Source organism: Pogoniulus pusillus, chromosome 29, assembly GCF_015220805.1.
Source record: "Pogoniulus pusillus isolate bPogPus1 chromosome 29, bPogPus1.pri, whole genome shotgun sequence".
Classification (NCBI taxonomy): Eukaryota; Metazoa; Chordata; class Aves; order Piciformes; family Lybiidae; genus Pogoniulus; species Pogoniulus pusillus.
The window spans coordinates 1,007,782-1,021,059 of record NC_087292.1 but is presented as its reverse complement, the minus strand read 5'-3'; the positions used below and the strand labels follow the sequence as shown (position 1 = coordinate 1,021,059).

General features: G+C 61.4%; 1 protein-coding gene across 2 annotated transcripts in view; it reads left to right on the top strand.

Annotated features, from left to right (window-relative positions):
- GGT7 (gamma-glutamyltransferase 7) overlaps window positions 1-11,247 on the top strand; it is a 28,521-nt gene extending 17,274 nt beyond the window's left edge. Inside the window, exons 11-15 of one of the 2 annotated variants that reach the window (XM_064167563.1) lie at window positions 1,585-1,731; window positions 2,543-2,660; window positions 3,518-3,661; window positions 5,825-5,924; window positions 8,516-11,247. In XM_064167563.1, coding sequence (XP_064023633.1) covers window positions 1,585-1,731; window positions 2,543-2,660; window positions 3,518-3,661; window positions 5,825-5,924; window positions 8,516-8,679 — 673 coding nt within the window. In that variant the 3' untranslated portion in view covers window positions 8,680-11,247. The remainder of the gene's footprint in view (window positions 1-1,584; window positions 1,732-2,542; window positions 2,661-3,517; window positions 3,662-5,824; window positions 5,925-8,515) is intronic. The other variant, XM_064167564.1, reaches the window with a different exon arrangement.
- The last annotated feature ends 2,031 nt before the right edge of the window (window positions 11,248-13,278 follow it).

Sequence of the window (13,278 nt, the reverse complement as noted above, 5' to 3'; positions counted from 1 at the left end):
GAGGTCTCCCTGGAGCCTTCTCCTCTGCAGCCTGCACAGCCCCAACTCTCTCAGCCTGTCCCCACAGCAGAGCAGCTCCAGCCCTCTGCTCTGGATTCTCACCCAGGCCTGGGAAGAATAAAGCACCTGTGCCTGCTCTGCCTGCTGCTGCCCCTGTGCCTGCTCTGCCTGCTGCCGCCCCTGTGCCTGCTCTGCCTGCTGCCGCCCCTGTGCCTGCTCTGCCTGCTGCCCCTGTGCCTGCTCTGCCTGCTGCTGCCCCTGTGCCTGCTCTGCCTGCTGCCCCTGTGCCTGCTCTGCCTGCTGCCCCTGTGCCTGCTCTGCCTGCTGCTGCCCCTGTGCCTGCTCTGCCTGCTGCCGCCCCTGTGCCTGCTCTGCCTGCTGCCGCCCCTGTGCCTGCTCTGCCTGCTGCTGCCCCTGTGCCTGCTCTGCCTGCTGCCCCTGTGCCTGCTCTGCCTGCTGCCGCCCCTGTGCCTGCTCTGCCTGCTGCCGCCCCTGTGCCTGCTCTGCCTGCTGCCGCCCCTGTGCCTGCTCTGCCTGCTGCCCCTGTGCCTGCTCTGCCTGCTGCCGCCCCTGTGCCTGCTCTGCCTGCTGCCGCCCCTGTGCCTGCTCTGCCTGCTGCCCCTGTGCCTGCTCTGCCTGCTGCTGCCCCTGTGCCTGCTCTGCCTGCTGCTGCCCCTGTGCCTGCTCTGCCTGCTGCCCCTGTGCCTGCTCTGCCTGCTGCCCCTGTGCCTGCTCTGCCTGCTGCCCCTGTGCCTGCTCTGCCTGCTGCCGCCCCTGTGCCTGCTCTGCCTGCTGCTGCCCCTGTGCCTGCTCTGCCTGCTGCCGCCCCTGTGCCTGCTCTGCCTGCTGCCGCCCCTGTGCCTGCTCTGCCTGCTGCCCCTGTGCCTGCTCTGCCTGCTGCTGCCCTGTGCCTGCTCTGCCTGCTGCCCCTGTGCCTGCTCTGCCTGCTGCTGCCCCTGTGCCTGCTCTGCCTGCTGCCCCTGTGCCTGCTCTGCCTGCTGCTGCCCTGTGCCTGCTCTGCCTGCTGCTGCCCTGTGCCTGCTCTGCCTGCTGCCGCCCCTGTGCCTGCTCTGCCTGCTGCTGCCCCTGTGCCTGCTCTGCCTGCTGCCCCTGTGCCTGCTCTGCCTGCTGCCGCCCCTGTGCCTGCTCTGCCTGCTGCTGCCCTGTGCCTGCTCTGCCTGCTGCCCCTGTGCCTGCTCTGCCTGCTGCCCCTGTGCCTGCTCTGCCTGCTGCCGCCCCTGTGCCTGCTCTGCCTGCTGCTGCCCAGCCCCAGCAGCAGCTCCCTGCAGCAGGCCAGCCAGGGCAGGGCATGCGGTGGGGAGGAGCACATCAACCACCCCAAAGCTGCAGAGCTGTGTCCTCTCCTAGGGGTCCTGTGCCCTTGTAAAGCAGTGCCAGGGACAGCTCGGGTTATAGCCTGTGGCTGAGCTGAGCAGGCAGCTTTGGGGTCCTGTGCCCTTGCCAAAGCAGTGCCAGGGACAGCAGCCTCACCTCTCTCGGGGAGACAGTGCAGATGCACCCCGGAGAGCCCAGGCGATGCTCTGCCTCCCTGGCTCATGGCCTCTCCCCTCTGTCCCTCGGCAGTCAGTCGGAGGCCGTCGCCCTGCGCCAGCTGATCAACGAGTCCCAGGCCTCGCCCGGGCTGCGCCCGCCCTGCCCCCCGCACGGCGGCACCGCTGCCAGCCAGGTCCTCGTCATGGGCCCCGACGACTTCATCGTGGCGGCTGTCAGGTAAGGCAGCTGCTGCCTCCCGCCGCAGTGCGCTCGCAGCCGGGGAGCAGAGAGCCGGCGCAGGGCTGGGCTGGGCTGGCAGGGACCTCCCGAGCTGGGCCACTGTGCGGGAAGGAAGAGATCTGCTCCCAGTGTCCTGGCAACGCCGAGCCTGCTCCAGCCCCATCCTGAGGGCTTCCCTACAGGCCTGCAGAGGCTTCCTCACTGGCACCTGGAGAAGAGCTGCAAGAGGCCTTCCCAGTGCACTGCTCAGCAAATGCTTTTTGCCTGATTTCCTTTCTTTTTACCCCATTGAGTTCACAGAATCACAGAATGGGCTGGGAGGGAGCTCCAGAGCTCAGCCAGTCCAAGCCCCTGCACTCAGCAGGGACATCCTCCACTGGAGCAGGTTGTCCACAGCCCTGTCCAGCCTCACCTGGAACATCTCCAGGGCTGGGCCACAGGACAGGCTGGGAGCAGACCTGGAGCTGCTCTGCCTGCAGCCCTGCCCCAGCAGAAATGGGGGGAGGTGAGGTGGGGATGCCCCAGCTGGTGCTGCCCTCTGCCATCCTACTGCCCCCTTGCAGTGGAACATGCCCGGGTTGGCCTGGACCTGCTCCCTGCAGGAGATATGAGGGCTGCATCTGAGGAGTGCTGGGGGCATGGAGGCAGAGCCAGCACCAAGAGGGCAGTCCTTGGGCATGGGGAGGGAGAGAGCTGCTGTGGCAGCAAGTGTCTGCCAGGCCAAGGTGGGACAGGACATTGGAGCCCTGAAAGCCTGAGGTGGGCAAACATCTCCAGGAGGTTTTGATTTCTTTGTGCTTCTCCTCAGTTCTTTGAACCGTCCCTTTGGCAGTGGGATCCTAACACCCTCTGGAGTTCTCCTGAACAGTCAGATGTTGGACTTCTCCTGGCACAATCAGACCCTGAACCACTCCATGCCCAGGCTGGTAAAGAGCCATGTGATAAGTTCAACCTTTGAGCTGTCTGTGCCATTCAGTTTCATCCTCACCTCCACAACAGGTTGAGGGTAGGAATGGCTCATTAATACCTGAGAGACAACAGACCACAGCGAGCTCATCTCGTGTGACTGTGAGAGCCACTCAAGCAGTGCAAAGAGCAGCTTTGATGTGACTCAGCTGCCCTTGTCCTGCAGCAAACAGCAGTGCACACCTTGCTCTGCCACCTCCCTGCACTCCAGGTGCACTGTGAAGCAAACATCCTTTTCTGTGCACTTGGGCTGAGGAGTGTCTTTAGGAACTGCTGCTCTGCAGGCTTAGAATTAACAGACAGCAGAAGAAAGTTCTGCAGGTCTTGGGCAGAAACACTTCCAGACTGGTGGCTTCCAGTGCTGCCTGGTGTCTGCTTGCCATGGATTGTGAAACCATCCCACAGGGCTGGGACTCCAGAAGTGGTGAATGGCTTCATGTGGCTTCTGTGAGAGAGCCCTGGCATGGTGTGGAGCTCCAGGCAGCAGGGGCAGAGCAGTGAGGATGCCAGCCCTGGAGAACTACAGCAGTGCAGTTAGCGGCTGAACAGCAAGAGTGAGAAGTTGCCCTGCATGACTTGGTGGCAGAGTTGTTTGTGTTGGCAAAGCCCTCTGAGGTCATCCAGTCCAACCCTCAACCCAGCCCCACCGTGGCCACCAAAGCACATCCCCAGCTGCCCTGGCCACATGGCTCTGGAACACTTGCAGGGAACTGCACCACCTGTGCCAATCCCTGGCCACTCTTGCAGCAAAGAACTCTCTCCTCATCTCCAAGCTGTAGTCAGCCTGGGGAAACCTTTTGGTCTCTCTTTTCTTCAGCTGCAGCAAAATCTCCTCCAGCCTGGCAAGCGACCTCTGTCCTTCCTGCTGCCCACCATCGTGAGGCCCTCCCAGGGGATGTGTGGGACATACCTGTGCCTGGGAGCCAACAACGGGGACAGAGCCTTGAGCAGCATCGTTCAGGTCAGTGCTGTGCCTGGCCAGCTGCCCTCTGCCAGCTCAGTGCTGGGCAGCCTTTCCCTGCCCAGTGCCCTGTATCGAAACTGGCACCTCCAGTCCACTCTTGGATGTTACCAGCTCCACAGGCTTTGGTGTTTCATCTCTCTAAGAGCTCCTGCATTGCTCCTCTTGCACCTCTCCTCATGTAAAGATGAGTTTGTGCCACTCCAGTCCCTGCTCAAAGCTCATCTTAAGGATCACTGCCAAAAGAGGAGCACTCTGCAACTGCAGGAGCCTGGCAGCCCTTGGCCCTTTACCCCTTGAAATGCTCCTTTGAGTGCCTCCCCAGCTGAATTCCTGCCTGACACCTGCTCGGGAATCCACCGTGGCCCAGGCAACTCGCTCAGGTTAGCAGGAGCTCTGGCTGCAGCCCTGCCCTCCTCCATGCAGCTTAGCAAAGCCTTCCAAATCTCCTTTGTCTGCTGTCACAGAGTTACTGGGGCTGGAACAGACCTCTGAGATCAGCCAGCCCAGCCTAGGACCCAGCACCACCGCATGGAGCATGCCATGGCACTGAGTGCCACAGCCAATCCTCCCTTAAGCACCTCCAGGGACAGTGACTCCACCACCTCCCTGGGCAGCCCAATCCAGTGTCTGATCGCCCTTTCCATGGGGAAGTGCTTCCCAACACCCAACCTAACCCCAGGGAAGTGCTTCCCAACACCCAACCCACCCCTGGGGAATGCTTCCCAACACCCAACCTAACCCCAGGGAACTGCTATCCAACATCCAACCTAACCCTGGGAATTGCTTCCTAACACCCAACCTAAGCCTCCCCTGGCACAGCTCCAGGCCATGCCCTCTCCTCTTGGCACAAGCTGCCTGAGAGCAGAGCCTGACCCCCACCTTACTATGACTTCCCTTCAGGCAGTTGCAGACTGTGCTAAGGTCCCCCTGAGTCTCCTCTCCTCCAGCCTGCACCCCCCCCCAGCTCCCTCAGCCTGTCTCCAGCAGCCTTCCCCTCCAGCCCCCTCCCCACTCTCCTTGCTCTCTTCTGGCTCTGCTCCAGCCCTTCAATCTCTGTCCTGCAGTGAGGGCCCAGAGCTGCACACAGTGCTCGAGGCCTCCCCAGTGCCATACAGGGCAGAATGACAGCCCTGGTCCTGCTGCCCACACTGTTCCTGGTACCAGCCAGGATGCCACTGCCTCTCTGTGCCAGCTGGGCACACTACTGGCTCACATCCAGCCCCTGTCACCCACTGCCAGGTCCCTCTCTGCCAGGCTCTCTCCAGCCACTCATCCCCAGTCTGTAGCTGCATGCAGTTGTTGTGGCCAGAGTGTAGGAGCCTGCCCTTGGCCTTGTTCAGCCTCACCCTCTTGGTCTCAGCCATGGGCTCAGCCTGGCCTGGGCTCTCTGAAGTGTCTCCTACCTTCCAGCAGACCCACACTGCCCCCAGCTTGGTGCCACAGTACTGGCAGGGCTGTAAGAGACCTCAAGGAGCATCCAGCTCCAGCCCCTGCCACGGCCAGGGACACCTCACACCAGATCAGGCTGCCCAGAGCCACATCCAGCCTGGCCTTAAACACCTCCAGGGATGAGGCTTCCAGCACTTCCCTGGGCAACCTGTGCCAGGCTCTCAGCACCCTCCTGCTGAACAACTTCTTCCTAACATCCAGTCTGAACCTGCCCATTTCTGGTTTTGCTCCATTCCCCCCACTCCTATCCCTGTCTGACACCCTCAGAAGTCCCTCCCCAGCTTTCCTGCAGCCCCCTTCAGAGGCTGCAAGGCCACAGTGAGGTCTCCCTGGAGCCTTCTCCTCCCGAGCCTGCACAGCCCCAGCTCCCTCAGCCTGTCCCCATGGCAGAGCAGCTCCAGCCCCCTGCTCAGCTTCCAGTTTGCTAAGGGTAGGCTCAGTGCCCTCATCCAAGTCATCCATAAGGATGTTGAATAGAACTGGGCCCAGTCCTGACCCCTGGGGTCCCCACTGGTCACCAGGCAGCAGCTGGGTGCTGCCCTGTTCCCAGCCACTCTCTGTGCCCAGGGTGAGCCAGGGCATGGGCTGCCAGCTTCGCCAGGAGGCTGCTGCTGGTGCCGCCCGCGGTGGGGGGTGCTCGGGACGTTTGCCTCTGCTGTGCTGCTGGCTTTGTTCAGTGGTTACTGCCGAGGCTTTGCTCTCCCCCTGCAGGTGCTGCTGAATGTGCTAACGCTGAACAAGAACCTGAGCCAGAGCCTGGCCCTGGGCCGCCTGCACCCAGACCTCCAGTCCAGCACCCTGCAAGTTGACAGTGAGTACGGCCCGGGGCAGCAGGAGGTGCTCAGCCCCTGCAGAGCTCAGCCCAGCGCACAGCTCACCCTGCTCTAGGCTCCCCAGGGGGCGGGCAGGCTTTGGGGCAAGACAAGAGGCAGCAGCACAGCTCCCTGCAGCTCCTGCCCAGCCATGCCCCCTCCCTCCTGTCTTGGGAACGCTCCCTGGCCCCTCCAGCACTGCCTCTCCAGGCGCCTTCAGGTGCTTCTCCCCAGCTCTCCCAGCTCAGCTTCTGTCCCAGCCCAGCTGCAGGCCATGGAATCTCAGAAGGGTAGGGGATGGAAGGGACCTCCAGAGATAGAGTCCAACCCCTGCCAGAGCAGGGTCACCCAGGGCAGGGCACACAGGAACACTCCAGGTGGGGCTTGCAAGCCTCCAGAGCAGGAGCCTGCACAGCCTCTCTGGGCAGCCTGCTCCAGGCCTCCAGCACCCTCACACCAAAGGAGTTTCTCCTCATGCTGAGGTGGAACCTCCTGGGGTCCACTTTGTGTCCATTGCTCCTTGTCCTGGCACAGAGCAGCACTGAACAGAGCCTGGCACCTGCTTGGCACCCACCCCTCAGACATTTGTAGCCACTGGTCAGGTCCCCTCTCAGCCTTCTCCTCTCCAGACTAACCAGCCCCAGGCCTCTCAGCCTCTCCTCCTCACACAGATGTTGCAGTTCCTTCATCACCCTCACAGCCTCTGTTTGTCACTCTCCAGCAGATCCCTGTCTCTGGAACTGGGGAGCCCAGAACTGGGCACAGTCCTCCAGCTGTGTTCTCACCAGGGCAGAGCAGAGGTGTAGAAGAACCTCCCTTGCCCTGCTGGCCACACTCTTTGTTCATGCCCCCCAGGACCCCATTGGCCTTCTTGCCCACCAGGGCACATTGCTGCCCATGCAGAGCTCATTGCCCAGCAGCACTGCCAGGTCCTTCTCCATGGAGCTGCTTCCCAGCAGCTCAGCCCTCAGCTGTGCTGCAGCCTGGTCCCCAGGTGTGGGACTCTGCCCTCACTCTGGTTGGACTTCATGAACTTCTGCCCAGCTCTCAGCCTGTGCAGGTCTGGGTGGCAGCACTGCCTGAGGGGGGTCAGCCACTCCTCCCAGTTTGGTGCCATCAGCAAACTGGCCGAGGGTCCCCCTTGTCCCCTCACCTGGCTGGCTGGTGGCAGCCTTGTCCTGTCCTTAAAAGCTCTTGTGATCCAGTGCCATTGAGAAGACCCAAAGCAGCAAGATTGCCACCCCAGCTTCACTCCCACTGCCAGGGGTGGTGTCCGTGCAGTGTCCTGCCCATGCCCCTGAGCTCCACCAGCTGAGAAGCCAATGCTGATGGCAAGGCTTGGAGCTTGGCAGTGCTGAAATGCACCTTTGGTGGTGGCAGTCTGCAGGCTCTGCTGCCAGCCCTTGTCCTTGTCACTGCAGGTTTTCTTCTCTTTGGTAGCTTTGACAGCTCCCCTCTGCCTTAACCAGAGTGACCCAGGGGTGAGGTTTGGTTCTCGGCTCACACCACTGCTCAGATGGTTCTCACTGCTCACATTTCACTCCAGTGCCTGACGAGGCTGCTTGAGAGCTGGGGAGGGATGTTGGACAAGGGCTGGCAGTGCCAGGACAAGGGACAATGGCTTTGAGCTGGGAGAGGGGGAAGTGAGAGTGGAAATGGAGAAGAGATTGTTGAGAGTGAGGGTGGGGAGAGACTGGCACAGGCTGCCCAGGGAGGCTGTGGCTGCCTCCTGCCTGGAGTGTTGAAGGCCAGGCTGGCTGAGGCCCTGAGCAGCCTGTGCTGGTGGGAGGTGTCCCTGCCCATGGCAGGGGCTTGGCACTAGATGAGCTTTAAGGTCCCTTTCAGCCCAACCCATTCCATGCCTATGAGAAGAGGACAGTTTGGAGGCCTCCTCACTTCAGAGGACAATCTAAAGCTGTTGTGTGTAAGCTGCAGGCTTGGAAGGTGCCAGGAGAGGAAGGCAGATCCAGAGCTGATCTGTGGGCCCAGGCACTGGGCACAACCAAGATCTGGGCCAAGGAACATCTGCAGTGGCCTTGGCTTAAGTACCTGGGGGCTGCTGTGTGCTGCTCAGTCTGTGCTGTCCTCAGGCACTTGCAGACCTCAGATACACCAAACGGAGGCAGGAGAGCAGCAGCCTAAGGGGAGGGCTGGAGGGGGCAGGGGGAGGGCTCCCCACAGCCTGTGGCATTTGGTGGTTTGGCTTGCTCCTGTCTGTTCTGAGCTGCCCTGCTTCTCACTCTGGCTAGCAGCTGCCTCTCAGTGCTGCTGCTTGTGAGGACTGCTCCTGCTCTGGCACAGGAGTGGCTGCAGTGCTCAGGTGCAGGCCTCTCGTTTGCCCTCGTTCTCAAGGGGAGCATCTTCTGCAGCTCTGAATGGGCCCTGCCCAGCTCTGAAGAGCCTTTGCTGCTGCCAGCTGGAAGGGCATTCTGCAGAGCACCGAGCGCTGCTCTGCCCACTGCTTGGCTTGCCCTAGCTGGGCACCTCCTGAAGGGGCTGCAGGCAGCTCCCGAAGGGTCTGAGCAGAGAGCTGTGAGTGCAGGGCAGCAGTGGTCCCAGTCACCGAGCCCTGCCTTTGCAATCCCTGCAGGTGAGTTTCCTGAAGCAGACATCGAGCTGCTCGCAGCCAGGGGCCACCAGGTGGACAGAGTGAAGGAGATCTCCCTGGTTGACGGGGCCAGGAGAACCAACAGCTTCATCATCGGCCTGCAGGACCCCAGGAGCCAGGACGCCGCCGGAGCCACGGTCCTGTAGCGCCTCCCGGCGGTGCGCAGTGCCGGGCTCACGGCAGGCAGCCCCACTGCATGTCCTGAACCGGCCCCTCTGCACCCCCGGGGCAGGAGCACCCCCGCACTGCACAGCAGCCCCACTCCTGCGGCACCAAGGGGCAGCTCTCTGCTCTCTTTCCTTTGCAAAGGAGCTGCGAGCAGCCCAGCCCTGCCTGCGGGAGGGCAGCAGCACAGCTGCCCCTTGGCAGCCTGCAGGAGGGCAGCAGCACAGCTGCCCCTTGGCAGCCCTGCTGACATCAGGCTTTGAAAGCCCAGTTCTGGCCAGATCTTAACTTCAGAGGATCAACCTGATGCTGACACTGTCACCCTCACCCCCTTCTCTTTCCCAGGGCCAATCTTTGCCTCTTGAGTAAGCCAGTCCCAGGCTAATGGAGTGCTTGGGGGGGGCTGCAGGTGGAATACTGGGGAGTCCTTAACGGCCCCGTGGGGGCAGCTGGTTTGCAGCAGCAGGCAGCCTCCTGTGTCCCTTCCTTTCCTGCACTGATACATTCCTTGACCTTTGGTCAGTGTTCTGGATCAAGTCACTGTGCAGCCTCCCTGCCAGTCTGGTTTTCAAACCAATGCTTTGCAACTTGGGAGCCCTCCCCCAGCAGTTTTCTTGCAGGGGTTCAGCCTCCTCCCTGGGGCATGAAGTGCAGTGGTGATGTGCTTCAGCTTCCCGGCTGGCTTGTGGAGGTTATCTCAGCAGCACTGCAGGGGCCTGGGCAGGTGCACAGCCCACAGGCTGAAACCACACTGAGGCCGTTTGGGTAGGGTCAGGGCTTTTCTTCCCCTGCCTTGCCTCAGCCTGCTCTGAAGGTCTGCACCTCAGGGATGGCTGCTTGCTGCATTCCTGCCTCTGGGTCAGCTCTCTGCCTCCCCAAACTCCCACACCTCCACCTGTAGTCAGCCGAAGCTGAAGAGAGTGAGAGAAAAGCTGCAGAGCAAAGCAGTGCTGAGGTCATTTTCTGCCTGCAGCAGGTAGTGCAAACTAGAAGAGTCCTCCTGCATTTGTGCTCTGGAGTGAAGAGCTGATCCCACAGCTGGCAGCTGCCCCACTCCACTCAGCCCACACTCAGACATTGCCTTCTCTTTCTAGTAGCAGCTCAGGCTGCTGGGCACAAACCCAGCCTGGGACTGGAGCATTTCCCATGCCCAAGCTGCAGCTGCCCCTCGTGGTGCAGGTGAGCTGTGGCTGCTGCACATCCTGACGGTGTCTGCTTCTGCTTGCCCTGGGCTGTCCTGGCTCCACCACTGCCCCCAGCCCTCCTCCCCAGGGGCCCCATGGCCCACATCTCTCTCTAGAGCTCCTCCTAACACTGCTGGCACTGGACACAGGGAGGGTGGGGGTGGGGTGGCCAGGGCTGTGTGGCCTCAGCGTTGCTGCCAGCTGGGCATCTCAAAGCTTCTGAGGTGGAGCCTGGCACCTTGAGTTGAGGGAGGCCAGAGAAGCTTTTATGCTCCACTGAAGTGCAGCCACCCACCAGAGAGCAGCCCGGGCAGAGAGGAAATGCTTCAGCTGAGGGCTAGGGAGGCTGTCTGAGAATCACAGGAGGATCTGGGCTGGGAGAGACTTCAGAACTCAGCCAGTCCAAGCCCCTGCACTCAGCAGGGACATCCTCCACTGGAGCAGGTTGCCCACAGCCCTGTCCAGCCTCACCTGGAACATCTCCAGGGCTGGGCCTCAAGCACCTCCCTGGGCAACCTGTTGCAGTGCTGCAGCAGCCTCCTGGGGCACAACTTGTTCCTCACATCCAATCTCCATCTGCTCTGCTCTAGCTCTGTGCCACCACACTGCCAACGGGGCTGGGGATTCCTTCACCCCAGGGCCATCAGATCCATGTCTTCAGCACTGGAGTTGGGCACTGCCCCAGGCCGGAGTGCTTGTCTGATCTTCCATGCCTTGCAGCAGGGCTCTGCAGGTTTCAGGGGAAGGGAAGGTTGCAGCTTTGTGCCTGGGCTCTCACTGGTGGAGATCTGGGAGGGTTGTGGTGTGGCACAGCAGTGCCCTGGCCCTCAGGCACCGGGGTTCACTCTGCACAAAGTAAGTGGCCAAAGCACTGCTGCTTCACTCCTGTGCATGGAGTATCACAAACACTGAGAGGTAAAATCCTTGACTGAATTCACCAACTCACTGCTGAAGCTGGAAGCTGCTCACCTGGGAGTTCCAGACCCTTTCACTCCAGAAGGGCACTGCTGTGCCCAAAGATGCCATTCCACTGCAATTGTTCAGAACCTTAAGGCATGTTCTGAAGAGCTCTGCTGGCTCCTGGCCTGTGCTGTGAAAAGGGGAACAGTGGAGGTAGCCCAAGGTGGGACTGTGGCCTCTGGGCCACGGCCAAGAGAAGTAAAGATGCTGGGAACCGTTTGCCATTGCCTCTGCTTACAAGCAGCATCAGCAGGGCACAGGTGTCCTGAAGACAGGCCCCTCGGATCTGCTGGTGGCTCAGTGCCTCTGGAGCTTGGAGTCCCTCTGAGAGCTGATGTGAGGTGCCAAGAAATGCCCAGCGCTGCCCCTGTGCAGGTGCCAGTGAAATAAAGGCCACGTTCTGGAGCTGTGTGTGTGCAGTGTCTGCTGCAGACCCCTGCCGGCCCTGGAGCAGAGTTTGCCCTCAGCCACGTACCTGAGTCAGGAGCAGGGAAGAGCAGGGGCTGGAAGCAGTGGAGAGGATGTGTGCAGGAGCAAAGCAAAGCCCAACAAGGGAGCTCACAAAGGGCTGCCTGTGCCAGCTGGGACTGGGCCAGTCTGGGATGGGCTCAGCTGCTCTGCACGCACTGGCACGGCTCCCCACTGGTGCGCACTGGTTTTACACCGAGGTTAGCTCAGTGCTACCAAGCAGTGGCACTGCCCAGCTGCCTGCGCGGGGCACTGAGCACCGCGGGGGGAGCCTGCAGCCGGCACTGCTGTCCTGCAGCTGAGGGACAAGGACGCTCCTGCGCCTCGCTTCTGCCTTTCTGTGCCCATCACTGTCCCACGCAGTGCCCGGGGCTGGAGCCTGCCTTGCTGCTGCTCTGGGTGGGCTTGGTGCAGCACCCAAAGTGGGTGCAGGAAGGGCCAGGGCTGCCCCATGTGCCCTCAGGCATGCACACAACACTGCAGTCCTGGGCACAGCAGGTCCTCCTGCACTGCAGCCACTGGCTCCAGCAGCATGCCCTGCTCCATGCCTCGGGCAGCTGGGGGCTACCAGTGGCAGGTGAGGGCCAAGGGCAGCAAGTTCAGGTCCCAGGTCCCCAGGGCTAAGTGACCTACAGCTCTGCCAGCATCTCCCTGCTGGGTCCTCAGGAGGAGGTCAGCATCAGTTGGTTGGTCTCCAAGAGGGAGCTGGACCCTTTGGCTGGCTGCTGGGTCCCTCTGGCAGTACCATTCCAGAGCCTCCTTCCACCCACTGCAAACTCAAGAGGTGACTGCAGTGCACCAGAGTCCCTCCCTGCTGCTCTGTGCTGGGGTTAGAGGAGACATCTTTTTGCTCAGGCCACTGCAAAATACTGAAGTTTGGAGCAATCCGCAGCTGCCTGCCTCTTCTGCCCCATGCCTGTCCCTTGCCCTGGGACAATCATGCTTTGGGGCTCAGGGGGCTCAGCTGTGCTCAGGCACCTGTCTCTGTGTGACCCCACTCCCTCTACTGCAGCTCACTTGCAACTGGAGCTGTCTGTTTTGCAGCAGTGTCAGCATCCAAACAAGAGGAGCGCCTGCACATGGAAAGGCTCCACACACACAGTGTCAGGACAGATCCAAGCCCAGAAAGATCCCTGTCTTGGTTATGGTGCAGAAGCCAGGAGAGGTCTAGAAGCATTCAAGCCTCACAGCACAGACCCAGGCTGTGCAGTAAACTCAGCCCCAGCACACCTGACTGCAGAGAGCTCTGTGTGCAGGCAGCAGGGTGGTTGTGCTCCAGCTCCTCTCTGCCTTCCCACTTCATGCTGCTCCTCTCCCAGGCACTGCCAGGTGCCTGCTGGTCGCGTTTGTGATCACCTGCAGTGATCTGCACTGGGCTAGGTGCAGTGTGTGGGGTGGCAAACCCAGGTCGGGGGCCTCCAGCTGCTGGGCTGAAGCAGATGGGCATTAGAAGGGCAGTGCCCTGTCACCCTGGCGTCCCTTCAGCTCTTACCTTCCCTTTACCCCCTTGCACTTGTGGCAGTGCTCTCTGGGGAGGGCTGGGGTTCGCTGGAATCTTGCAGAGCTGGTGCCAGTTCTGGGGGTTTCCAGCAGTGAGGAGCAGAGGAAAGGCTTCCAGCAGCAGCCTGCGACAAAGTGCTGAGCGGAGGCAGGAAGCAGCAAGCTGCTAAGGCAGGGCTGGTTGGGGCAGCAGGCACAGGAGGGTTATCCAGGGGGGACCTCTCAAGCCCAGATCAGAAAGTCACAGCACTTGTATGGCTCAAGCAGATCTCACTGTGAAGGGGCAAAGGGGGACCTCATGAAGCTCAGTAAGGACAAGGGCTGAGTCCTGCATCTGGGGAGGAACAACAGCAGGCAGCAGTGCAGGTTGGGGCTGCCCTGCTGGAGAGCAGCTCCGTGGAGTGCTGGTGGGCAGCAAGTTCTGCAAGGGCCAGCAGTGTGCCCCTGGGGCCAAGAGAGCCAATGGCA